The sequence below is a fragment of the Lagenorhynchus albirostris genome, chromosome 1 (assembly GCF_949774975.1).
Source record: "Lagenorhynchus albirostris chromosome 1, mLagAlb1.1, whole genome shotgun sequence".
Lineage (NCBI taxonomy): Eukaryota > Metazoa > Chordata > Mammalia > Artiodactyla > Delphinidae > Lagenorhynchus > Lagenorhynchus albirostris.
The window spans coordinates 161,340,165-161,366,870 of NC_083095.1; the positions used below are offsets into that span (position 1 = coordinate 161,340,165).

The 26,706-nt window shown below is 39.1% G+C and overlaps 1 protein-coding gene across 3 annotated transcripts in view; it reads right to left on the reverse strand.

Annotated features, from left to right (window-relative positions):
* Window positions 1–26,706, reverse strand: part of EFL1 (elongation factor like GTPase 1) — a 137,718-nt gene that overhangs the window by 21,414 nt on the left and 89,598 nt on the right. For 2 of the 3 annotated variants that reach the window (XM_060157417.1, XM_060157408.1), the window contains 3 exons: window positions 19,157–19,288; window positions 13,597–13,744; window positions 5,666–6,648 (listed from right to left, as the gene is read on the reverse strand). In XM_060157417.1, the coding sequence (XP_060013400.1) occupies window positions 5,666–6,648; window positions 13,597–13,744; window positions 19,157–19,288 (1,263 nt within the window). Of the gene's footprint in view, window positions 1–5,651; window positions 6,649–13,596; window positions 13,745–19,156; window positions 19,289–26,706 lie in introns of all 3 variants that reach the window. The other variant, XR_009542073.1, reaches the window with a different exon arrangement.

Genomic DNA, 26,706 nt, shown 5'->3' on the forward strand with positions numbered 1-26,706 from the left:
ACCCAAATTTAATAAGACACAGTATGGGTAAATGCAAGGTTTTACTGTTGGGTTCAACCAACCAGTGTCCAGGATTAGAAAGGTAATGCTGCACAGCAGTGTCTATAAAACCAACTGGAAAGGAGTTTACTTTAAGTTCAACAGAGGTCTTCAGTGCTGTGGTACAAAGAAAGCCAATTTAATACCTAGTTGATGAACTCAAAATCATTCCATCCATCATCAAAGCCCATTTCAAAGTACAGTCACTTTCAAAAGATTTACCCTGTTTTGAATTTTGCTGATCCAAATTTCTCATAAAATTTCACTAAAAACCCATATTTATTCACTAAATTCAATTGTATTTTACTAATTGTTTTACATACTTAAGCTTTGTCACCTTAACTTATTTCTCAAAGCAGGAACCATGCTTAACATAGTGCTGGCATATATAGCTCAATAAATTTTTGTTGAATTAATGAAATGCTGGTGAAATATAAAAAAGAACTCCAAGTATGAAATAAGAATAGGTTTTTAAAAGTAGACAGTAATACTTACTAAGAATGTTTCTGATACATTAAAACACATATGTTTTAACAATATAAGCATTTATCCCTACAAATAAAATAGAAGCACTATAATAACTGTAGATGTGAGTAAAGCTAACAGTAACAGAAAAAGTTATATTTTATATGTGAAGTTATTGCCAAAGGTAAAAACAATGGAGAGCAAGAATGAAAGACGTTAACAGGTTAGAAGAAATATGAAAAGAGACAATTTACTAGTCACATGATGATCAATTAAAAACACAAACCAATTCTTATGTCCGTTCAAGCTCATAAAAGGCAGTTTTCATGGGTAAAAAATGATAATAAAACCACAGTTAGGAAAGCAGGTTTTACAAGTAAAGGAGGTCATTTTCTTGGGATTATTTCCCCAGACAAAACAATTTTAAGATGATTATTTTTTCTGCAAAATTTCCCATTTTGACCATAAGCAATTCTATACATTTATAAAAGGATTCCTTATTTTAAAAATCTGTGTAGAAAAGAGTTTTAAAAAGAGACTAACTCATCTTACTAAATAAAAAAGACCTGACTTGTCCTTTTATTTGTCTGGTGCCAATTCTTGGAGAATTAAAGGAACCAGCAGCAGTCTGAAGTATTCCTGGAAGATCTCTGAATATCCAGGGAGGAAGCAAAAAGCCTCAGGAACATAGAGGTCTCCTCATTTCTTTTTCCAGGTGAAGGTGGTGATTTAGAAAGAAAAAGGAAAACACAAGTGAAGAGCTGAGTATCCTGATAGACCTTGGATACTAAAAACTGGTCATCATTACCAAAGAATCTCTCAAAACAAGAGAAAACAGGCTTAGGAGGAGATTCTCTAGTCTAAGCAAGAAGGCCTCAAACCAATTCAGGAATAAAAAAAATTCCAGATCAAATCTAAACACAGCTTCTTTGTAAGGAAGGCAGTGGGTGTGGTAGCCAGTTGATCTCTGAGAAATTATTAAGAAGGCTGACCAGCGACACTGGTACAGACTGTGTACAGTGGACCCTTGAACAACACAGGTCTGTGTTGGGAGGGTGTAGGTCCACTTATAAGTGGATTTTTCTAAGTACATACTATAGTACTACAAAATTCGCAGCTGAACCTACCGATGTGAAGCCACGTATAGGGAGGGCCAACTGTAAAGTAATATACAGATTTTCAACTGTGTGGTCAGTCAGCACCCCTAAGCCCCATGTTGTTCAAGGGTCACGTGTGCTAACCAATCCACATATACAAGGTTGAGATTTGTACCTGGATAAGGCAAGGCAAAGACATATTCTGCTCCTAAGGGAGAAGAGGGCATATAACCCTGAAGGCTAAGATAAGCGTCTATTCCTAGAAAGTTCCAGAACTGACTCAGCTGGCCAGCTGCAAAGTACCAGGATGAAGATCAAAGTGCTGGATGGCAAGTGATATTCAGGGGACTGCCTGGTCACACGCAGGGTCTGGTCCTAGTGGTGACTTCCTAACACAGATGGAAAAATGGACACAGAGGACTGACTCAACAAAGGTGACTCAACAGTCTGCTGGGAATTTCCAAGAAATGCCAACAGCTGAACCTAGCTTCATGTGTTGTGCTGAAAAGCTGTCTTCTCAGAAAGGACAAATGCCGCTCCAAATGGATTATGTAAGGAGAGATGGCCATTTGGGGAGGAAATATGTGTTCCTATTATGCTGGGAATAAGGGAGGGAAAGACAGGCACAGATAGATCTACATGGACCCTAGACTTTGGGAAAGCTCATTTCAAACACATAAAGGAAAAGAAAAACAAAAAACCGAACAGGCTTTAGGATAACAAACCCTAAGATAAAATTCCTTTGGGGAGTAACAAGAGTCTGAAAATATCAATCATGAATGATCCCAATGAGAAAAAAGGAGGAGAGATCCTCCCCACCTAAAATAAATAGCTCCAAAATAAATCTGTTGGGTCATGGAAGGCACTCTGTTGTGCCTTCTGACTCCTATTTTTAAGAGGACAGGCACAGTAGACAGAAGAAGAAGAAGATAGCAAACAACTAAGGGAGGATCATAGTATGTCCTGGATGTTGAAAACTAGAGTAAGGCGAGCCTACCAAGTAACAGAGTTAAAGACAACAAAAAGGGTCACAGCTACAACTTGGAGAGGCCAGTGTAACATTAATACAGGACAGCAAGAAGGCCAGGGTTGGTTCTCAACACCTACGTTACCTCCATTCTCTTCAGTAAGGAGAATGAGGAAGAAACTACAGCAAGTAGAACAAACATGATAGAAGAATACTGAAGTTCAAGATAGCCGAGCAGTTGATAAGCAAGTAACTGGCCTTCTTAAACGAGTTCAAGTCTCCAAGACCAGAATTCTATCTCATGGCCCTAGAGAAATTTGCCCTTTTGAGAACTTGTGGATAGCAGGGTAGCTGCCAAACTACAGGTAAAAGGCAAATGATAAATGAACTTTTTTAAGGATAAAAACACTGGTTTCCATAAACTACAGACTAGAAAGCCATATACTAATTTCCTACAGAATTTTAAGAAAACATTATAAAGATTTGTATATATTTATAGAAGCATGAGGTAAACCTTTGGAGATGACACGGACTTTCTAACACAAAATCCTATCAACCTAAGCTTATTTCTTCTTATAAGATGGTTGGTAAGTTGATAATCAGGGGAATGCTATATATACAAAGGACCTCAACTTCATCACAACATTCAATTCACTACTTATTGAGTTTCACGTCTCACCGGACAAGAAAAGGACACATGAAAAAAATTAAAAAATGAATCAATGTGTGAAGATTATGGTGTTGAGGGACTTCCCTGGTGGTGCAGCGGTTAAGAATCCGCCTGCCAATGCAGGGGACACGGGTTTGAGCCCTGGTCCAGGAAGATCCCACATGCCACGGAGCAACTAAATAAGCCCATGTGCCACAACTACTGAGCCCACGTGCCACAACTACTGAAGCCCACGTGCCTAGAGCCTGTGCCCCACAACCGCAATGAGAAGCCGGCACACGGCAATGAAGAGTAGCCCCTGCTCACAGCAACTAGAGAAAGCCCGTGCACAGCAACGAAGACCCAACGCAGCCAAAAAAAAAAAAAAAAAAAAAAAAAAAATTATGGTGTTGAGACTTCTTTTTCTTGGCATTAAAAAACCCAAAACTTCCTTCACTATTGTTGTAATGTTTATTATGTATTTTACACACACACACACACACACACACACACACACACAAAAACCTAAGGGAAGAAATTAATTGTATAGACCCAGTTTACTCATATGTAAATATAGGAGTTCTACATAATTTCAGTCACTAAGATTTAAATCCAGCTTTTGGGGGAACAAAATAGAAAGACAAACTTATTTAAAAAAAAAAATGAGGTTGATCCTGACTTCTCACAAGTGAATGACAAGATGGAACTGCTGAACTGCATTAAAAGAAGAATGCTGTACCGCATGTGGGAGGTAGCAGTGTGTCTGTGTCTGTACGGGTGAGATGGTATCTGGGGTGCTGTTTATGGCTGCTTTATTTAAGAGGGAGGCTGACCGAAGGAAGTATATCTAAAGGACAGCAACTGGAACAATTGAAGGATTAAAAAAAATCATATCCTGAAAACCAGCTGAAGGATGTGGAGAGTTTTCCCCTACATATAAAGCTAGAAAACGAATGCTCCCCTCAAATATATGAAGTGCTACTGCATGTAAGAGGGACGAATGGTGGTATGAATGGTGAGAAACTAGCAGGAGACAAGACTTTTTTGCTCAATATGAGAAAGACAGTTTAATCCCGGAACTGGCTGTGAGCTGCCCATCAACAGAAGTATTCAAACAGAGGTGGTATAAGCATCTGTCAGCGTAGGAGAGACTGGAGAAGACCTCTGAGGTCTTTTTTTGAAGGAATTAAGACTGCTTGATTCTAATTCTACCTCTGCCTTCTTAAATTAAGAAGGTTCTCAATGGAAATGTGAAGAACACCTGGGAATGGTCTAGATCGGTGTTCCTCGAACTAAGCTATGGATTCCGTGAGATGTTAATAGGATGCTGTATTCAGGTAAGGTTGAGAAACACTGCATATTCCAGGCCGTATCTGCAGATCTGACTCACAGCACGTACTAGCTTTAAGCCGGCTCAGAATAACCAAACCTATGTACCTGTGTTTAACTCAACTGTTTCTGAAATGCTGCTATGGGTGCTCCATTCCTCTCACAGGAACCTTACTGTGATGCAAGCCTCAATTTCTTTTTGGGGAAGAAAACCCCCAACAATTTAGATTTATGCTTTTAGGAATTAATTGGCAAAAGAACTTTACCAAAAAGAATGTAAAGGAACCACATACTGACTCAAAGGACCTCAGAGCTCGAGAAAACACAACAATTTGGTCCACTCGCTCATCCAGTGCTCAATTCCCCCTTCTATGACCTCCTCACCGCTGAAGCAGTTCCACAATCTCAAGAGGGTAAAGAGAACTACCGTGTGGCCAGGCATGGTTCCAGGTCCCATATTTGTGTTCTCATGCTACTCTTCACAACCTCCAATGAATTATTACCTTCTTTTTCAGAGGTGAAGAAAATAAGTCTCACTGAAGTACAATCTGTCAAAAGTCAAAACAGCTACCAAGTGCCAGGGTTCAATGTCTCCTGAGATCTTAAAGGTTCTTCTTCCAAAGAGAGAAAAATCAGCAGTAGGATCTGAGATAATAGTTAGCAGTGGATAAAGTCCCAAATAATTTTCTTCTTCAGAAGACACCCAGAATTCACAGAAGCCCTTTGTGTTAGGAGTACGAGAATGTCACCTTATTCTCTGATCGTTATCACAACTTTGGTTACCCAGACTGATATGATTACTCCCTTGTGAAAAACTACTGCACGGGTTTGGATGGTAAAATATATGAGAAGTTTAAACCTCATTTACCAGACCTTCTGTTGCAGAAAAGTCTTTCTATTTTTGCAAAACAAAATATCCTAAGTTGGCAAAACTTCCGCTCCCTTGCCCCCAAGATTTTAATATTTAAGGCCTCTGACTTTCTAAGATCTTAGTTCCTGAAAATCATATGATAATGTAGCTTCTGCAAAAAAAAATATTAAATGAGTTTAAGCTTTCTGATCTGAGAGACTTCCACTGTTATTCATGGTATTTCTCAGTCTTTACCTTTCTTGCCTTACCGAGAACATCACTGGTGGCCATGATGTCACACGTGTACATTGCTGCCATCAGACGCTGAGGTTTCACTTGCAGTGCATAGCGACAGGCTTCCTTCATGGTGGCAATGAGCTGTCCTGAGAAGGGTCCATAGCAGTCGGTGAGTGAAGACTCTCCTTTCTGGGAAGCCCTCTTCTCAGAGGGCTCGGAGCAGCCACCTTGTAGGTCTTGGTGTTCATCTCTACCAGAACAGGTTTCACCTTCCCCCTGTCCCTCTTTTACCAGATCACTTTGTTCTTGATTCTGCTTATCACTTGTTGTTTGGTCTTCAAATTTACTTAGGTCCCATTCTTCCAGAACAAAACAGACACCCATGAGAGGCTCCTCACACATGGGGCCAGAGAGGGTTGCTAGCTGGAAGCCACTCACGATGCTATTGCCCAAATCTCGGTATCTACTGGCTTCTTTTGATGCTTTGCCATCTGGGCCTGTCCATACTGAATTCTGAAAATCTTTACTTTTATTTACTAATATGTTGGGCCCACATTTTCTTGGGCCAAACGACCAGATTTGGTCAACAGTGTTCCTCCATTTTCTCCCTGTTAGATGCTGCTCTAGTTTTCCTTTGAATTCCCAAATTTTCTCTTGGGTCTTCTGGTGAATCATCTGAGTGTTTTTACCCTCATTCAAAGAGGATATCAACTGCTCCATAGAACGAATCACATCACTATTTTCTTCCAGAATCTGAGTGACTTCTTCTGGAAGGGGCATGGCTCGAACACTGAGTGTGGCAAGTTTATTGGGGGTTGTCATGGTGATTAGCCCACCAGAGTACACTTGGATTCCTTCAGGGATTCTGTTTTGATCTTCTTTTGTTTGGTGTATGACTGCAACTTTTTGTTGTTTGCCTATTTCTTCATTGACCATGTCAACTGTGGGGGGTTTTGTGATTGTTTCTCTGAATGGAATAATGGGTTCAGACACACTGATTTGAATCTTTGCAAACCTACAGAGTCAAGAGAAATAACACAAGGTTATAATCAAAATGGCATCAAAACGTCCATGTAGAAATGTTACATAATGAATATTCTGCAAAAACATAGAAATATAAAAATTACTTTACTAGGAAATACTGGTAATTTACATTATATCAGAATTCAAAAACCACTTTCATTTCAGATTCAAAAGACCACCTCTAATGGGAACAGACCTTCAGGGAGTTCTTTGCATATACTAGAATCTCACTGCTTTGTTCATTCTCAAAATAAATAAACCATGTACTTAGATAAGAATGTTTTACAATGGACTATTACTCAGCCATAAAAAGAAACAAAAGTGAGTTATTTGTAGTGAGGTGGATGGACCTAGAGTCTGTCATGCAGAGTGCAGTAAGTCAGAAAGAAAAAGACAAATACCGTATGCTAACACATATATATGGAATCTAAGAAAAAAAATAATGTCATGAAGAACCTAGGGGTAAGACAGGAATAAAGACACAGACCTACTAGAGAACGGACTTGAGGATATGGGGAGGGGGAAGGGTAAGCTGTGACAAAGTGAGAGAGTGGCATGGACATATATACACTACCAAACGTAAAATAGATACCTAGTGGGAAGCAGCCGCATAGCACAGGGAGATCAACTCAGTGCTTTGTGACCACCTAGAGGGGTGGGATAGGGAGGGTGGGAGGGAGGGAGACGCAAGAGGGAGGAGATATGGGAACATATGTATAACTGATTCACTTTGTTATAAAGCAGAAACTAACACACCATTGTAAAGCAATTATACTCCAATAAAGATGTAAAAAAAAATAATAAAATAAAATAAAATAGGCATTAAAATATTTTTTAAAAAGAATGTTTTGAGTGGAGAATAAATGTTTTAATAAGGTTTTACATGAATTCTTTAAAATATTATCTGCCACTTTAAGAATCTGGAGAAGAAAAGCTCAATGATTATAACTCTAAAGAGATAAAAAAAAAAAAATCACAGAACTTCAGGATATCCAGTCAAATCCTGACAGTGGATTTGGCTTTGATGAGGTTCATGGTGAGGGTGGCAAGACCTAGGAGTTTGTCTAGAGTAGCACTCTCCAAAAGTACAACTGGGGAAACAAAGTTTTAATTTCATTTAATTTTTTTTTTTTTTTTTTGCGGTACGTGGGCCTCTCACTGCTGCGGCCTCTCCCGTTGCGGAGCACAGGCTCCGGACGTGCAGGCTCAGCGGCCATGGCCCACGGGCCCAGTCGCTCTGCGGCATGTGGGATCCTCCCGGACCGGGGCACGAACCCATGTCCCCTGCATCGGCAGGCAGACTCTCAACCACTGTGCCACCAGGGAAGCCTCCATTTAATTTTAATTACATTTAAATAGCCACATGTAGCTACTGAACATTTGAAATGTGGCTAATGTGACTGAGGGACTGAATTTTTAATCTTATTTAATCTTAATTTAATTTAAAATAGCCGTATGTGGTCAGTGGCTACTCTACTAGACCGCATAGGTCATGAACCTCATAGGTCTTGAACCTCAGTCTGCCACCAAGTTCAGAAAGCACCCTTTCTCACAATGTGTCAAGCTTAGTTTCATGCTGCACTTTCTTGCAGATGAGTTACAAATTCACAGAGGGCAGATTCTGGAAACTGACATGGTCTGATTCTGATGACAATGAAACCACGCAATCTTTCTTTTTCTCTTATTTTCTGTTTACCTCATTCCCAGGAAACACTAAAGGTTTGGTCTGGTCTACTATTGGCAAGGTGGATAGACATATGTATAAATGTACATATATATATGTATGTACACATACATAAATGCGTGTGTATGTACACATATATAAGAAATTTTTGGATCTTGGAACAATACTTTTTCCCTGGGGAATGTTATTGAATAAGGAAATTAAATACTAAAAGTAAAAGGTTTTGAAATGCTTACTTTTGATTCTAGATTTGTTTTTGCTTTCTATATTTTGTGCGTTTAGGGCAGGAATTTGGTTTATCTGATTTCATACTTTGTGATAAAATTGAAAACTCAATGAATGGATGGTTTTCTAAAAATATGTTACCAAAACTGATTTTAGAATACAGAACCTGAATAGATCATAATGTATGGAAGAAAATTAAAATTTTCTAAAAATAAAAGTCACTTCCAAGAAAGGTTTTGGTTTTGCCAGTGAGTTGGTTTACTTTCAAGGATTAGTTTATTCCAATGCTATATACATTGTTGCAGAATACACAAGATGGATGTCTACCTGACACTGTATTCATTTAAAATTACTCTGATACTTGCACCTGAAAAAGACAGCAGACATACACAAAACTGTAGCTCAATCTTACCCAAGAATTGAGATATAAAATCTAAGATAAAATGACAATGACAAAAATGGATATATATGTGTGTGTTTTATTTTTACTAATCACTTATTATGTATGAGGCACTGTGTTAAGTGGTTTACATGTGTTATTTCTTTAGTAGGTATATTATTATCCTCATTTTGTAGAGGAGAAAATCAAATAAGAAAGATCAAATAACTTCTCCAAAGTCACAGAGCTAGTAAGCTGGGTTTCAAATCGAGGTCTGACCTCAGAATCCATGCTCTTAGCCATTATACTATAATGAAAAATCCAATTAAACAGCATATTAAAGGAATAATTCACTACAACACTAAGTAGTTTTTACTGTAGGTTCTAAAACTTGATTTGTATTAGGACATCTGTTAAAATATCACATTAAAAGTGTCTAATAAAGTAATCTAGGTAACCATCTTTAAAAATGCTAAATTGGCATTCAATAAAATTTAATACCCACTCCTGGTTTTTAAAAAAGAAAAGCACTTAGAAATCTTAGAAACAGGAAAATATTTTTTTAGTTACCTTTATTTAGAGAAAATATGTTCAACATACTTAGAACATTCAAGAAAACCAACTGCACAGCTTTGAAACTATGAGAGTTGAGTACTATGACACTGTCCTATTTTCCTCATACCATAAGGTCAAAAGGGCTACTAAGTCATATTAGTCCTTCCAGTTTCTAAGGTTCCCAAGAATTCTCCATAGTCCTCACTTACAAGATTAATTAAAATCATTCCACACCATGGAAGGGGAGGTGTGCATTTGCCTGTCACACCTACAAAGTGCCTCAGGGCTAGAGTTTCTTTAAATCCTGGCAGTGCAGAGCCTGTGATTACTTCAAAAGAAGTGCAGTAGACTCCGACTACATCAGCAATTTCCTGTGGCTTCCTGCCACATCTGATCATGACTACCTTGAGAGGTGTAGGATAAGAGCTCTGACAGTTTCTCTGGCCTAGAGATCACAGGAGCCTCCTTGTCTCCCACGCATGTACATAACGCATTCCTGCACATGTGTATCAAAGTCAAAAAAGCTTATATATTAGAAGGCATAGGCTCTGTCCTATGAGAGGTTAAAAAACCCTCTAGCATTATATATATGTTCTTATTCTAATATATAATTGTAAAATTTACCAGTCATATAGAACAGTACACAAAACAAAACTCTACTGGATCTATGACTTTCACAACATGAACACCATGTAAATAAACCACTACTCAAGTTAAGAAACAGAACATTCCTAGCCCTCAGAAGGCCCCCTTATGCATTCTCCCAACCCCATGAAGGTAACCGCTATCTTGATTTTCACTGTAATCCATTTTAAATTATTATTATTATTATTATTATTGCGGTACGTGGGCCTCTCACTGTTGTGGCCTCTCCCGTTGCGGAGCACAGGCTCTGGACGCGCAGGCTCAGCGGCCATGGCTCACGGCCCTAGCCGCTCCGCGGAATGTGAGATCTTCCCGGACCGGGGCACGAACCCGTGTCCCCTGCATCGGCAGGCGGACTCTCAACCACTGCGCCACCAGGGAAGCCCTTAAATTATCTTTTTTAACACCTAAACATAAAACCCCCATACTGTATATAGTTCAGTTTGGCCTGCTTTTTGGACTTTATATGAATCGAATCAAACATTTTTTTCTTCAGTTGTCTTCTTTTGCTCAATATTATGTTGTGAAATTCATCCATGTTTGCGTAGTTAGCTTGTTCACTGAGATTATTCTATAAAATTCCATGGTATGGATTTACCGTAATTTATTTGTTTATGCATTTTATTTTGAGTTTTTTCCAGTTTTGGGCTATTAAAATTTTTGTTGCTATGAATATTATTGATGCACATTTGTCCAGCTTTGTGTTAAGTATATATAGAATAGAAATGGGAATAGATTTGCCAAGCCGTAGGAAATAACTATCTCCTACCTTAGTAGATGATACCCAAACTACATTCCAAAGTAGCTGTACCAACTCACGCTCCCACTAGCTGTGTAGGTAAATTCCTACATCTTTGCTCTACATCTTTGCCACCATTTGATGCTGTCACTTTAAAAAATTTCAACCACAAATAAGTAATTCAATTAAAATCAGTTTTAGATTTAAAGGGAGAATTTTACTTGAAATATAATTCTAAGTACCATAAAGCACTATTTTTAAAGAGGAGTTAATGGCCTGAGAAACGTAAGGTTATTTAACATTGGATTTTAATTTGGTAGCAAAGAGTGTGAAAAGAGAGAAAATAAGTTAGTTCAAAAACTCCAAAATATAAATAACATTTCAATACTGTTAAGAAAAAAACCCTCTGAGAATTAAGTTCCTATTTTAAAATACATTATGCCTTACGATTTATCCAATTAGGATTATTCTCTAATCAACATTATAATTATACCTTCAGAAATTCTAAGAAAATGGTGACAACAGGAAAGAGATGGAAAAACCTACCTTCCAATTTTGTACTAATTATGGCTATAAAAACATTTAAAGAAACCCAAATGGATGGTGCTGCAGGAGCAGCTCTTCTTATTCTACTGTATTAGTAGTAGTAGTAGTAAAGTAGTACTGTACTACAACAACAATTATTACTACTACCACCACCACCAATTTTACTAGGTTGTTTTAAGGATTAAATGAGACACACAGAGTTCAACACAGTGACTAACATGTAGTATTTAGTATGTAATCATGTTGATTATTTATAATTATTATTTTAGCTATAATTATTATTATGGTTATTAAAGTCCCAGAAAATTGAAAAATAAAAGGAAGGAAGGCCATTACAGGGTGATTCATCAAAGAAAAACAAATGGCCAATAAACATATTAAAAAATGTTTCAGGAATTGAGCTATTTGTAATGAGGTGGATAGACCTAGAGTCTGTCATACAGAGTGAAATAAGTCAGAAAGAAAAAGACAAATACCGTATGCTAACACATATATATGGAATTTAAGAAAAAAAATGTCATGAAGAACCTAGGGGTAAGGCAGGAATAAAGACGCAGACCTCCTAGAGAACGGACTTGAGGTTATGGGGAGGGGGAAGGGTGAGCTGTGACAGGGCGAGAGAGAGTCATGGACATATACACACTAACAAACGTAGTAAGGTAGATAGCTAGTTGGAAGCAGCCGCATGGCACAGGGATATTGGCTCGGTGCTTTGTGACAGCCTGGAGGGGTGGGATAGGGAGGGTGGGAGGGAGGGAGACGCAAGAGGGTAGAGATATGGGAACATATGTATATGTATAACTGATTCACTTTGTTATAAAGCAGAAACTAACACACCATTGTAAAGCAATTATACCCCAATAAAGATGTTAAAAAAAAAAAAATGTTTCAGGGACTTCCCTGGTGGCGCAGTGGTTAAGAATCCGCCTGCCAATGCAGGGGACACGGGTGTGAGCCCTGGTCCGGGAAGATCCCACATGCCGCGGAGCAACTAAGCCCGTGCGCCACAACTACTGAGCCTGTGCTCTAGAGCCCGTGAGCCACAACTAATGAGCCTGCGTGCCGCAACTACTGAAGCCCATGCACCTAGAGCCCGTGCTCCACAAGAAGAGAAGCCACCGCAATGAGAAGCCTGTGCACCACAACGAAGAGTAGCCCCTGCTCGCTGCAACTAGAGAAAGCCTGCGCGTGGCAACAAAGACCCAACGCAGCCAAAAATAAATTAATTCATTAAAAAAAAAAGTTTCAGTATCATTACTAAGCACAGAAAGTGTATATTAACAATGAACACCTTTTATTCGTCTTCCAGGTTGGTGAAATTTTTAAAAATTATGATATACAGGGCTGGCAAAAGTGTGGGAAAAGAGACACTTTCAAATACACCTTGCTAGTTTCAGTGTAAACTGGAACAGCCTTTCTTAAGGATAATATGGATCATAAGCCTAAAAAATATGCCAGCAATGTAATATGCCACCTTTTGAATCAGCAATTATACTTCCAGAAGTTTATCTTAACCAAATAATCAGAGCTGTGTATAGATATCTGTAGGTATTTGAATACACATAGAACAGACTAGGGATTTATGGACCCAAATGTTATGGTCATAGTTATCTCCGCATGGTAACTGAATGATTCTTTTTATTCTTCTGTATTTCCCTAATTGCTACAATAAACATATATTACCTTTGGAATAAAGAGGAAAAACATAATTTACAAAAAGTTATTTGGGATGCCTATTTTATGACACTTATGTATCACCATGATAGAGAAATATAAAGATTTACCGAAGGTTTACACTGTAGAGACCACATCAATAAGGAAAGGAAGTCTATCCTAATTACAGCCTATGTTTACAAAATACGATTTTGTTTTGTTGCCCTGATATGCTGTGTGTGTATATGCTTAAAGTAAAATACATATATATGAAAATATTTTATGACTCAAACTAAAAATGCAAAATCATGCAAGTATAGCAGTGAATACTATTTGTCAGTTATTAAAAATTAAATCTATGATCCAGTAACACAATAACAGTTCCTGTTTAAGTTGAGGGCACTTAATTTTTCTCCAAAGACAAACCACAGTGTAAGTTCAATGGGTTTAGGAAACGCTAAAGCATCCCACCGATTTTGGGGCTATCATTTCTTCATCTCTGTTATCACCTAACCTTTCTTTTAAGTCATCCAGGCATCGCTGAAGGTGAACTTCCCCTGCTGTGACTAAAACGTGCTCTCCCGTTTCCTGAATTAAAATCTGGACACAGGGATCAGCTTGGTTTAACAGTTTCATTCCTCTGACGAGCTGAGGCATTTCACCTAGGTTAACAAAATGAAATACTGATTAAATACAAGATAAGGACTAATATAATCTAAAGATAACATCTGTGAGAAAACTGAAGGGAAAAGTATAATGAAATAAACTCTTAAAATAATGGTTTATTGTTCTTCCAAATAATATAGCAATGTGAAGAAAACTACCCTCTAGTAATTTACCTGTACAGATAGCTCACATGAGACACGTGTCACATATCACTGAGACTCCCAAAGCTGATCTATGCCACTTCTTCAAACACTCAGCAAATATAAACTACCATCGTTACACTTGTAAATCCACCTAAATGTATTACACATGTATGTATACCTAGAAATGTAACAGAACTCTTCCCAAACGGTACCTATAAAACTATAAAAGCAACAAATAAGCAAAGGAAGCATTCAATATGATACTCAATTCAAGAAACTGTACCAGAAGCTCATATTTAAAATAATTATTGGGCTTCCCTGGTGGCACAGTGGTTGAGAGTCCGCCTGCCGATGCAGGGGACACGGGTTCGTGCCCGGGTCCGGGAAGATCCCACACGCCGCGGAGCGGCTAGGGCCGTGAGCCATGGCCGCTGAGCCTGCGCGTCCGGAGCCTGTGCTCCGCAACGGGAGAGGCCACAACAGTGAGGCCCGCGTACCGCAAAAAATTAAATAAATAGTAATTATTTATGAAACTGCTTGACAGAACTGTGGATTTTAGAATAAAGCTGCCCTTTGGGTGAGAGGTGGGATACACTAAGCAGCCACTTTATCCCGTGAGCTATGGGTACCTTCTGCATTCCACTCTGCTGGTGCTTTCAGTATCTAATTGCTTGTTCCCTACAGTTCTTGGGGTACAGGTAGGGATTTGGATCCACATCTTGAGTTCTGCTGCTTTTTCACACCTTTCATATGCGTGGTGGCCACTATTCACTCAAGGCAGGTCACAGGAATTCTCTTGTTACTACTTTAGCAGAGACCTTGGCTTTGAAGGCATTTTTATGCAGTCTTGTTTCACTTCAACGTCTGAAGGAAGGACTCAGTTAATTCCTCAATGCTTGGTTTTCAACATGCCAAACAAACCAAACCACGGGAGCTTTCTGCAATCAGTGGTTTTTCAATATATTCTACCCAAGTTGACTACCCAGATCTATTCCGTATCTATTTATGCTTTAAATAAGCTTTCCTTAACGGTAACTAACACTTTATAGCGCTAAGTGTGCCAGATAAGCGCTTTACATACATGAACCCATTAACTAGGAGGCAGGGGTGGTTACTGTTCTCATTTTATAGATGAGCAAACGGGCACAGGGAAGCTTACGGAACCTGTGCTCAAGGTCACAGACACACTGGTTTTGAAGCCTGCAGGCAGACAGCCATAGAGCCACACTCCATAATGGGTGTCGGCACCCTCACAGGTCGTGGTCATGAGCCACATATGGGATGCGTGAAATGCTGACGGAAGACAGGGAGTGGGATTTCACTGTTTGTGGGGGTGACGGATGTACCCTCATGTTTTCCTTTTCAGCATTTGTAGTTCTCCTTTGCCTAATTCCGTGGACAGATGTTATCTAGTGTTAAGTTAACCTTCACAGAATTTGAAATATGGCTTAAAAAGATTCTTGCACGAAGACCACTAATAATACATATCACACAAGCCCAAGGGAATAATTAAAAAAAAAATGACAAAGCTTTTTGTCAGCTCTCCATCACCAAATTACAAAACAATGTTACCAGTATGAGGACCTAATAAATTCTTTTAAAAATTTTTCCTTATACATTTATTTGCTTATTTTTGGCTGCATTGGGTCTTCGCTGCTGCGTGTGGGCTTTCTCTAGTTGTGGCGAGCGGGGGCTACTCTTCGTTGAAGTGCGCAGGCTTCTCATTGCGGTGGCTTCTCTTGTGGCAGAGCATGGGCTCTAGGCACGCAGGCTTCAGTAGTTGTGGCTTGCAGGCTCTAGAGTACAGGCTCAGTAGCTGTGGCTCACGGGCTCTAGAGCGCAGGCTCAGTAGTTGTGGCGCACAGGCTTAGTTGCTCTGCGGCATGTGGGATCTTCCCAGACCAGGGCTTGAACCCGTGTCGCCTGCACTGGCAGGCGGATTCTTAACCACTGCGCCACCAGGAAGTCCACAAATTCTTAAGAAAACAAAAACAAAAAACCCACTCACATTCACATACACACTTAAATCTGTCACTTCAAGGCAAAGGTGACAGTGTAACAATAAGCAAAGAAGCAGCTTTTTCAAAAGAAATTTGGCCTGTCTGACCAACAGAATATTGCAGAAGTGATATGTGATTCCTAAGGCTAGCTAACAAAAGGTACTGCAGCTTCTGTTTTAGTGTTTTGGACTACTGGCTAAAGCCAGTAACCATGCGGTGCTCTAGGAAAGTCAAGCAGCCATGAGGAGAGGTCCCTGTGGAGGAACTGAGGTCCCCAGCCAGCACCAGCTTACGAGCACCGGTGAGTGAACCACCCTGGAAGTCCAGTTAAACCTTCAGACGGCTGCAGCCTGCTGTGATATATGACTACAACTGCGTGAGACATCCCCAAACTGAACCCTTCCAAAATTCCTGACCAAAGGAACTGTGAAAAATAAAAAGTGATTACTGTTCTTTCAAGTCTCCAAATTTTGGAGTAATATATGTTAGGCAGTATTACATAACTAATGCAACTATAAACCACAATCATAAATAAATAATACATATTCACCTATTTATAGATACAGTGCATATCTCCAACAAATACAAACAAGAATATTTTAAAGACAGTTATTTCATTTTCATCTCAACTTTTACAGTAACTTCTATGCTTGTGTGTATTTCATATGGTACAGAAAACATCAGCACAGAAGTTCATGTATCTATATAACCATATGCAGAGAGGGCTCTTTTCTTTTAACTGATATGGATAAAGGATGGAAAAATTCTGGAAACCAGTAACTCTGCTCTCAGGTAAACAGAATTTCTTGGATTCCTAAAAATAAAGATCCAGAGGCAGGAGTCTGAATCCTGACTCAACCACTTACTAACTGCTAACTGTAAGGCCATGGGCAAGTTAACTAGCTTCTCTAAGCTTCAGTTTACCTCATGTGAAGATGAGGATAAAAAATAGCACACGGCTGTTGAGAAGATTAAATGAGATAATGTCAAATCCTCAGAATGTAGCACACAGTCAGGATCAGTGATGATGCTGAAAATAATAATGGCTTTGGGCACGTGGAGTTCTCCGTGTTTGGGTGTTGGATTTTGAGTAGACCCCGTGGGCATGGAGCAGAGTGGCGGCCACCATGACATCTGGACCTCAGCTTAGGAAGTCAGAGAAAGAAAAGTGGAAGAACAAATGCTCGGAATGCCTTCACACCAAAAGAAGAGTAAAAAGGCTGTCTTCTAGATTAGTTAACCCAGTTTGTCAGCATGAAAAAGAAGAGGGCCTGGGGACACATGTTCTGTTCAGAAATAAACAATGCAACTGCCCAGTGCTTCTCAGGGGCAGTACTACTGGGAAGTTGAGGTACAGGAGGGTGGGACATCCCAATAGTCATTAGACATGTAATCCGTAAAGAGAGGGGCTATCGCCCCAAAGTAAGGATGGGCATAAGAAACTAGGGCAAAGAGTAAAGGGACAATAAATATCCTCTGAGGGCTCAGAGGAATGAGACTAGCATCAAGAGAAGTATTCCCAGACATTCTAAATGTAAAATAAGATGTTGACATTGTAATAACAAGAAGACAGAACACGGGTATAAACTTCAGACATGGAAATATAGAATGGCATACACTTCAATAACATAATCAAGAATAGGCATGGCAAATTCAGCAAGAACAATATACTTGATTGGGAAAAGCAGCAATACTCCTTTTAAAATTATGAAGAAAACCGGGTGCCCCTTTCTATCATTTTAGTTTATTTTTTACAAAGTTCAGAAAAATCTAATGCAACACATATGAGGAAATAAATTTTGGCACTCAGATGGCCAATCTTAAGTAATTCTGTTTATTAGACTACCCTGTTTATGAGAAAGCAATTAATCTTACTGAGTCTGCTATGGGACAGGAAGTAAGCTAGGTACTAGGATCTCTCATCTCATGTAGCCAGAGCTGTACAGAAGGTGGCCCTTTAGGACGGGGCTTTTACTCGGCTTGGATAATAGCACAGAACAGCACACAACTATCAAACAGACTCCAAAAAATTACACATTTCTCTTAAAACATTATAGCTTAAATTTCTTTAATCCCTGTTTTAAAAGTAAGAAATAAGATTTAAATAAATACTAGAAACACCTAAGAATAAATTATGGTTGCCAGACTCAAATGTTACAACTTCAATAAAACTGAGCTTTTCTTCTATTGTATGTGCTTCTTAGGGTTGGAGGCAGTTACCAAGGAGAATAAAAGAACAAACCATGAGGGGCCGGGATCTGGACAAACCCACAAAGAGGAAGCAGGCATTACACAGAATGGGGTAAATCCATGCAACAACCAAAGGCACTGTCAGTCCACAGTGACAGCCCAGAAAGCATGCCTGTCTGAGGACCAAGGCAGATAGCTATTTACTGAGCCCAAAGGCCAGAGATGCAGTCCTCCAAATACATATCTGCTCAAGGGTCCCAGGGATCCTCAATGGCTAGAATATGTCTTAGGAACTGAGGCAGAGACAAGCTTTCCGAAGGCCCCAGCTCTGGGGAGAGGAGGGATATACAGATGCAGGGGCAACGAGGCCATTATATACCTCAACTAAACTGCCATTTTACACATTTGTTCTCTGGTTTCCTTAAAGCAGTCTGGAGACTCTTCACTGACTACCACTAAGCACTGGGAACAGCCAAGTCACAGGGACTAGGGGGGTTAGTGACAATCATGGGAAGGAAAATACAAGAGTCAATGAAGATTGGCCAGGCAAATGGTATAAACCAAAGACTAAGAATTAGTTATTATAGGGACTGGCATATGTAGGTGTCACACAGCCAGACAGAAAGACGCAGGAAGTGCTTTCTACACAAAGAGGAAATGCTCAGTGTCCAGATAATCTAGCAAACCTAGAGGGAAGAGGATATGAATTTTGAACCAAGGAGCTTGGGGTAAGATTCTAAGAACCATTCACATAAAACATGAACTTTGCTGAGGCGCCACCCTGTGCCGGGGTTCTGGGGTTGCAGAGATGACCCTGTTTCTGCCATAAAGAAGAATACAGTCTCCCTGGAGGGCGAAGGTGCCTAAAGACTCCCGGTTCCTAAGACAGAGGTTAGATTCCCCTCAAAATGCTGGCGGTCCGTAAGGCCTCATGGCTGGGCAGGGTACTCCTACTATATACCTTCATGAAAATTCAGTCTACTACTGAAACAAATCATGAGGAACCAAGCATTAAATGCAAGTATTTTAAAAATGTAATGAACATCACAGGCTTTTAAAAACAAGGTCATCTTACTTGGATGTTTCGGTTCAACAGCAACCCTCACAATAGGGGTGGCTTCAAAGTTGAGTGGTATAAATGGCGGGCAGGAGGGCAAGGTAGACAGTGTTGCCGATTTCAGCACAAAGTCTTGAAGGCCTCCTATTCCTGCAGGGAGGAAAAGATCCATGGAGTCAATAAAAGATGGTAAGTTCTGAATTTATGTTAGAAAAATAACAACATCAACCCAGTATATATGTCACAGAGAAAAAACACTAAACAAATTGGGCTAAAACATACCTACTTTGACCACAGAAATGATCATGTCCAGAAACATATGTCTGAAAATACTAATTACTTTTTAAATTGTAACTCTTAGTTTTTAAAATACATTAATTTGATGAAGATGAGTCTCTACTGAAATAATCTCTTTTGCCAAATCTACTTGCTTGTGGGTGAAGGGGATTTAGAGAGGAGAATACCAGTTATTCCCCCACCTCCCTCTCTTGCCCACTCTCCACTTCAGGCTCCCGGCTGATAGTTGCATAAGGCTCTAAAGCATACATATTTGTCTTTGAGCAGACAGGAGCAGAGAGAATGCCCCAAAAAAGTGAGATGAAGACGTCATATTGAACCTCACATCCAGAGTAAGAGCAGACAACATTTTAGAACAAATTAAGAAACACAAGGGCGATTTTTGTGCTTTGGGGTTAAAGAATTAAGAATTGAAGAGGGTGTGGAAGGGGAGGCTACCTGTTTTAGGGTAAGGTGACATAGGAGAAAGGGGCAGGGATATTTAATCGGCAGTCTGCTTTTGCATCTCGAGCTTAGCAACAACTATGAAAAGGAAACAAAGAAAACAGCTTTGCTACCTTCAGCTGACAAACGGATGTACAGGTACAGGGCACCGGGGTGCCACACAATCGACCATTCAGCCTGGTGGAGGGGAACTGAATCTGACCCCACAGTGTGAAAAGCCCCCTCCCACTGCCCCTTCCGAATGCCTCCAGAATTCACCATCCCACTACATTAAGGGATCACTCCAACTGTAAGAACACCTTCCTTACATTAGGCTGAAACGTGTTTCCCCCATCTCTACACATTGTTCTTAGTTCAGTTCTCCAAAGGTCCACAGAAAACGTGCTTCAACTTTTACCAACTACCCTTTGGATTTCAAAGGCATCTGTCAGATCCTTTTAATCCTTTCCTGCCTCACACTAAACCTCATTAGCTCCTTTAACTGTTTAGCTCATGACATGATTTCTAGACCTTTTGTGTGCAGGGGATCCTCTTCAGACTAAAGTTTCCAAGGAGCTAAATTCATTCCCAGCGCCTCTGGTTTATCTATTTGGTCAAGGTCTAAACTCATTGCTGTCCTTCTTAGCCCAGCACACAGAGAGACGTATACCTGGCCACAGCTTCTTGATAATGTCCTCCATGTACCATGATGTAACACATCTGGGTCTGCCCAAGTTTCCACCAAGTCTACTAGAAATAACAACATCTCCCATGAGGCTAGGGGTTTAGGAAAACCCCACAGTAAATATTCTCTTTCAAACCTCATCCATCCTGCTTCTGACCTCTGACTAGCATGCATTTCCTTCCTGCACACACAGCACATGGTTTCAATGAAAAGATAAATGCTGGTCTCTTCTCTGTTTCACCAGGGATGCAGGCTGCAGAAGGTCAGTATATTTTGAACACTGTCTCTTTAAACTTCTGGTTTACATTTTGCTGTTCAAATCACCAAATCTATTCTTGCTACTTAGATATGCCCAGATTTGTGAACAGATTAAAAACATGAAAAATCTGAAACAAAAGAAGTCAATACCACAGTATTCCTAGTCAAGATTAAGACTTTATGGAAAAAGTTATGCTCCAGAGATAGTAAAAAAGTCACTATCTGTAATATGCCACTATTTTAACAAATTTTTAAATATAATTTAAAAATCTAAGAAAGGAACCATTGGAGTTATTTGGCTGAATCACAATCAAATGATTTAAAAATCACTTTGAGAATTTCTTGATGTACTATCAGATAATTATTAAGTGTACAACTTGATATTTATACAAAACACACTTTAAAACAAACTTTCTGTTTTTAAAATAATGCCATCAGGTACAATCTAGGAAAACAAAAATGAAACAAAACAAAACAGACCACCGTAAACGCGTAACCACGCCATTTGAATACTGCCACTATATTCACTTGCTGTATTTCCTTTTTTATTCCCTCCTCTACTGGCACACATAATTTACACTGTTATAATCTCCATATAATTCTGTGTCGGTTTTTTTTCTATTTAAATCACATGATTTTCACTTCAGTTGTTTAAATCACAATTATATCAATCAAGGAGGTATAATTCCTTCACATAAAGTTCACGTGCTAAAGCATTTTTCAACTGGGATTGGAGCTGCAGAATGTGTTCCCTTCAGGGAATCCTTTTAGAAGTTTTGGGATGGGAAAAGTGATAGGTCAGAAAAAAAATAGGCAAAATTAGCATGGCATGAATTTGTTTCAAGGATTAAAGAGGGTGCAAAGCTTTTTCCATGTATGTTTTAAAAAAAGGCATATGACTTAAATAAAAGACAGAGAAAAAACAGGCTGATGAATATGGAGCAAAAGGAATTTACTAAACACCAAGAATTCTAGCTTGTTTTTATACAAACGCCAGTAACTTTTGTCTGACTGAAGATGAACAATCCAAGTCCTCTCTGGTCCTGATTCTTCTCTATATAACAAGGAGTATTAGATATTTTGAGTGAGTGAACTCTAGCTTACAGGCTGGGGTGACACCTGAGTAAATACTGAGTTCTTCCACTGGGTACACAGGCCCTCACCAGGATGTGTACCATACCCTTCAAACTTTTCTTAATCAAAAATCAGCATTTTGCAAACAATGCCAGACCAAAATTTTTTCCAGGTTCTGTCTAATGTTTCTTTTTACAAAGTATTCCATTTTTAGGTTTTTTTTTTTGAGAAACTGCCATACTGTTGTCCACAGTAGCTGTACCAATTTACATTCACACCAACAGTGTAGAAGGGTTCCCTTTTCTCCACATCTTCACCAGCATTTGTTATCTGTGTTCTTTTTGATGATGGCCATTCTGACAGGTGTGAGGTAATACCTCATTGTGGTTTTGATTTGCATTTCCCTAATGATTAGGGATGTTGAGCATCTTTTCATGTGCCTGTTGGCCACTGGCATTTCCCCTTTGGAAAAATATCTATTCAGATATTCTGCCCATTTTTAAATCAGGTTGTTTTTTTTTTTGATGTTGAGTTGTATTAGCTGTTTATATATGTTGGATATTAACCCCTTGCGGTCATATCAGTCGCATCATTTGCATATGTGACTGATATGACCCAGCAATTGTACTCTTGGGTATATATCCGAAAAAAATAAAAACACTAATTTGAAAAGATACATAAACCCCAATGTTCATAGCAGCATTATTTACAATAGCCAAGATATGGAAGCAACCTAAGTGCCCATCAACAAATGAATGGATAAAGATGTGGTATATATATATATAAATATAATAGAATACTACTAAGTCATAAAAAAGAATGAAATTTTGCCATCTGCAGCAACATGGATGGACTTGGAGGGCATCATGCTAACTGAAATAAGTCAGACAGAGTAAGACAAATACTGTATGATATCACTTATTTGTGGACTCTCAAAAATACAACAAACTGGTGAATATAACAAAAAAGAAGCAGACTCCCAGATATGGAGAACAAACTAGTGGTTACCAGTAGGGAGAGGGAAGGGCAATACAGACATGGGGGAGTGGAAGGTACAAAACTATTGGGCGTAAGATAGGCTCAAGGATTTATTGTACAACAGGGGGAATATAACCAATATTTTATAATAACTGTAAATGGAAAGTAACTTTTAAAACTTATATACAAATTAAAAAAAATTTTTTTAAGTATTCCAGAAACAAGCAACGTTAAGGAGCACATCTTTTATGAGACTGAAAATATTGTGTGGGCCCTGAGAGATGGATTGGTCTTCTGTCGACAACTTTTTTTCTTTAACAACCCCCTGCTGCACCAGTTGAATCAATCTAGGATGAGGGCACACTGGCAGCAGTAAGATGGTGAAATCATTACTGAATTCTAACACTGCTTCCTGGGGAGGAGCCTGTTAGCTGTCTGGAGAGAGAGGAGCATTACTATCTTCAGGAAAGTTTCGATTCGTAAACTGCTCTTTCACTGCTGGTATAAAAATAATACTGGAATTAAAAAAAACTTTGTGGGAAAACATGTTACTGCTCTAGCTAGCATATGGTCTCCTAATTGCCAAAGTTTTATTTCAAGACAACTTTAACATTACTACACCCAGAACCATCAACCTGTTCCTCTTAAACTGTTTAATAAGACTGAATTAATGGAGTCCTTTAAATCTTCATAGTAAATGCAAGTTATGTATCATGGATGTCTATAGGGCCTCAGGCCTATGAGAGCAATAAACACTACTTTAGAAGAGATATGAGGATTCAGACAACTATTAAAACCAAACCAAACCAAACCTTTTTTTTTTTTTTTTAAAGTACAGGTTCCCAGAGTAGTTGGTGAGAACCTAGAAAACCTTTGGTCTCAGAAGACTACCTTCTGCTCTAGGTCCTTCTGTCTTTGAATACCAAAGAAGCTCATATCCTCTGACTCTAACTTTACGCCCTTATTCTGCACCTTTCTGGAAACTCAGATTCTGCTCTCTTTCAGTCAACTACATAGGATATCAGGGGATCCATGCACTTTATAATTCTTGTCATGGAGGGAGCAGGCAGGTAGGTACAATAAATATAAAATGGGCCTTTTCCAAGCCTGCCTGCCGAGCATCTCCAATGCAGACCAGTATTGCTGAAGTTTTCAGAGGACTGGTCCAGTCTGTCCATGATGCTAAACAAGTTCCTTAAATCAACTGCCCTTTACCTTCTTGGTGAAATAGGAGGCCCCGGGGAAAACTCCTGCAACAATGACATCACCATGTGAGGATTTTTTTCCTTCTCGTAAGGACAGATGGAGCTCATAACCAGCTAACAGTTACATCAAGATCTGGGGTCCTTTTCTCAGAAGAGAGACTACAGTAAATGGAAAATGTAACATCTTAAGAATCAAAACCTTTTTTTTAAAGAGCCGTCTAGACTTGCTATCTTCGTCTATATTCCAGAACAGGTGGAAACGTGGCCCTCAGGGTCCAGAACCAGGTAAGGGAGCTATAATTAGGTGTCACTGTGGAGTCTCAATTTATGCATCAAGACCACTTCCATTTATGCCAGACCACCATTCCTGCGAAACAGATGACTCAGTAGAGCCGGCTGTCACCAAGGGAATTAACACAGTTGGAAGGGTCTAGGACTAAAATAGTGGAAGAAATTTCACCTTGGACCTGGAGGCAATGCAGAGTACCTGAATGGTGCCTAATATTCACTCAGAGTGAATAAAAGGGCAGTTACTTCTGACTGCCTCTTGGTGTGTTATACCATGATAAAGGATCTACTAATGCTAGCCCAGGAGAAAGGATGAAGCACATTAATTAAAATATTTGAAAACAATGTTTTCTATTAGAACAGAAATAGATGTGAAGGACTGTGGGGAAGGGAATACCAGGCCAGGGACACAACATACACAAAGTGCTGGAGTGTTGTGGGAACCCAAAGTAGTTCAGAATACCTTATGCATAGAATACACCAAGGGGCTGGCAAAACAGGAGGGTGAAGGAAAACAGAGAGATTACCAAGGGATGTGGATACCAAGCTAAGCTTAGACTTTACTCTGAAGGGTGTGGATATGGAAACAAGTAGATGAATTAGAGAGAAATGGGGTAAGCTATCAGTCTTGGTGGTTACGTAGGAGCTGGAAAGAAGGGACAGGAAGAAACGAGGATGAAATCCAGATTTCTAACTTGGAAAACTACGCATTTCTCTACCCTTCTTTTAGGTTCATAAGTTTTCCTATTGTTTTTATTAGTTCTTCATGTAATAAACATTTTAACTCTTATCATATTTCTTTTTCTCCAGACTATAGTTTCCCTTTTGATTTTGCTTCTATATTTTCTCTTTAGTATCTTTTTGAGCTTTTTCTATTTGGTGTCTAAACTTCAGAGCTTACAAACTTCAGTGCTCTCAAAGAACTGATACTTATTCAACTTTCTGTTAGTTTTCCAAGAATTTAGTTTTAAGGGCAGGGGCACAACTAGGCACTTTCATGAAGTTTCTTCAATGAACAAGTGAACCTGAGCACAGTTCCCGTCCTCAGAGCTTAAAATCTGGAGGGGGACAAAGGCAGATAAACAGGCAATTACAATATAATGTGATAAATGTCATAATAGGAAAACTACGAGGTTTATGTGGGAAGAGAAGCTGAGAGGTTAGACTTCCTAGCAAAGTTAACATGTAGGAGTACCTGAGATAACTCTGCAGATGCTGTGGGAGGAGACTGTAGAGGGGGGGAAATGGCACCAGTGGAGGTCCAAGTGAGAACCCAAAGTCATTATCTACAGCTGCAGTGTGGAGCGGAAGGCAGGACTGAAAAGACATTTTCAACCCATTCATTTCCACTTCTCTGAGATCTTGCAACTGCCATCAACTTTCTTTCCTTAGTCAACATGCATTCTTGTGATGTCTGATTTGGAATCAGAAGGAGTTGAATTTAATTAAAGCTCTAACCTTATGCCAGCTACCTAATCTCTCCCTAGTTTTAGTTTCCATATATATAGCATGTGGTACTTTCATAGGGTTACTGTGAGCCTTAAGTAAGATAATCAAATAAAGAGTTACAGTCGCTGGCAGAGTGAGCACTCAATAAATGGAGGTGGTGGCAGTGGTGGTTATAATTGGTTGTAGTGGTAACAGTAGTTGTCAGTAATAGTTTTGTTAATCAAAAAGGTTTTTTTGTGTATGGTATGAAGTGCATATTTAATTTTTATATATACTATTAACTAGTTAACTGTAAAGGAGGTTATAATAACTTCTCTATAAGGTACTAATCATATCCATTTATAAGCTTTGAATCCTGTCCCACTGACCTAAATTTATACTTTGTATAGTAACACATGGTTTTAAATGATGCTCCTTCAAAGATGTGATTCCAATTCAAATGATTTCAGTAAAATGGAAGAAGTGTACAATGTTTAGCACATAAGAGGAATAAAATGCCTAGTATAGTTTAAAACAATGCTGGAAATTTGTTTTAAGATTTAAAAAGAAAAAAAAGAAGAGATATGGCTTTACCCAACCAGGAAATTGTAACCAGATTTCTTCTACCTTTAAACTCGAAATATTTCCAAATAAAAACAGGAAGCAGAGTCACTTCTGGATGCAATGGCAACTTCATCACAAGTACACAAAAGATCCTAGTTGAAATGATCAATGGAAGAAAACTAAGGAAAAACTGAATGAATAGTGAAACTAGAGAGGGCACTTCAAACTTTGAGCTATTTCTGTTAACTGTAGATCAAATTACAGAAAAACAGCAAGTGTCAGGTCATAACTCCATTCTTGAGAAATTACCACAACTTAAGAAAAATGATTACATACGTAGTATACTAGTGGTGGTCTATTTGATAACA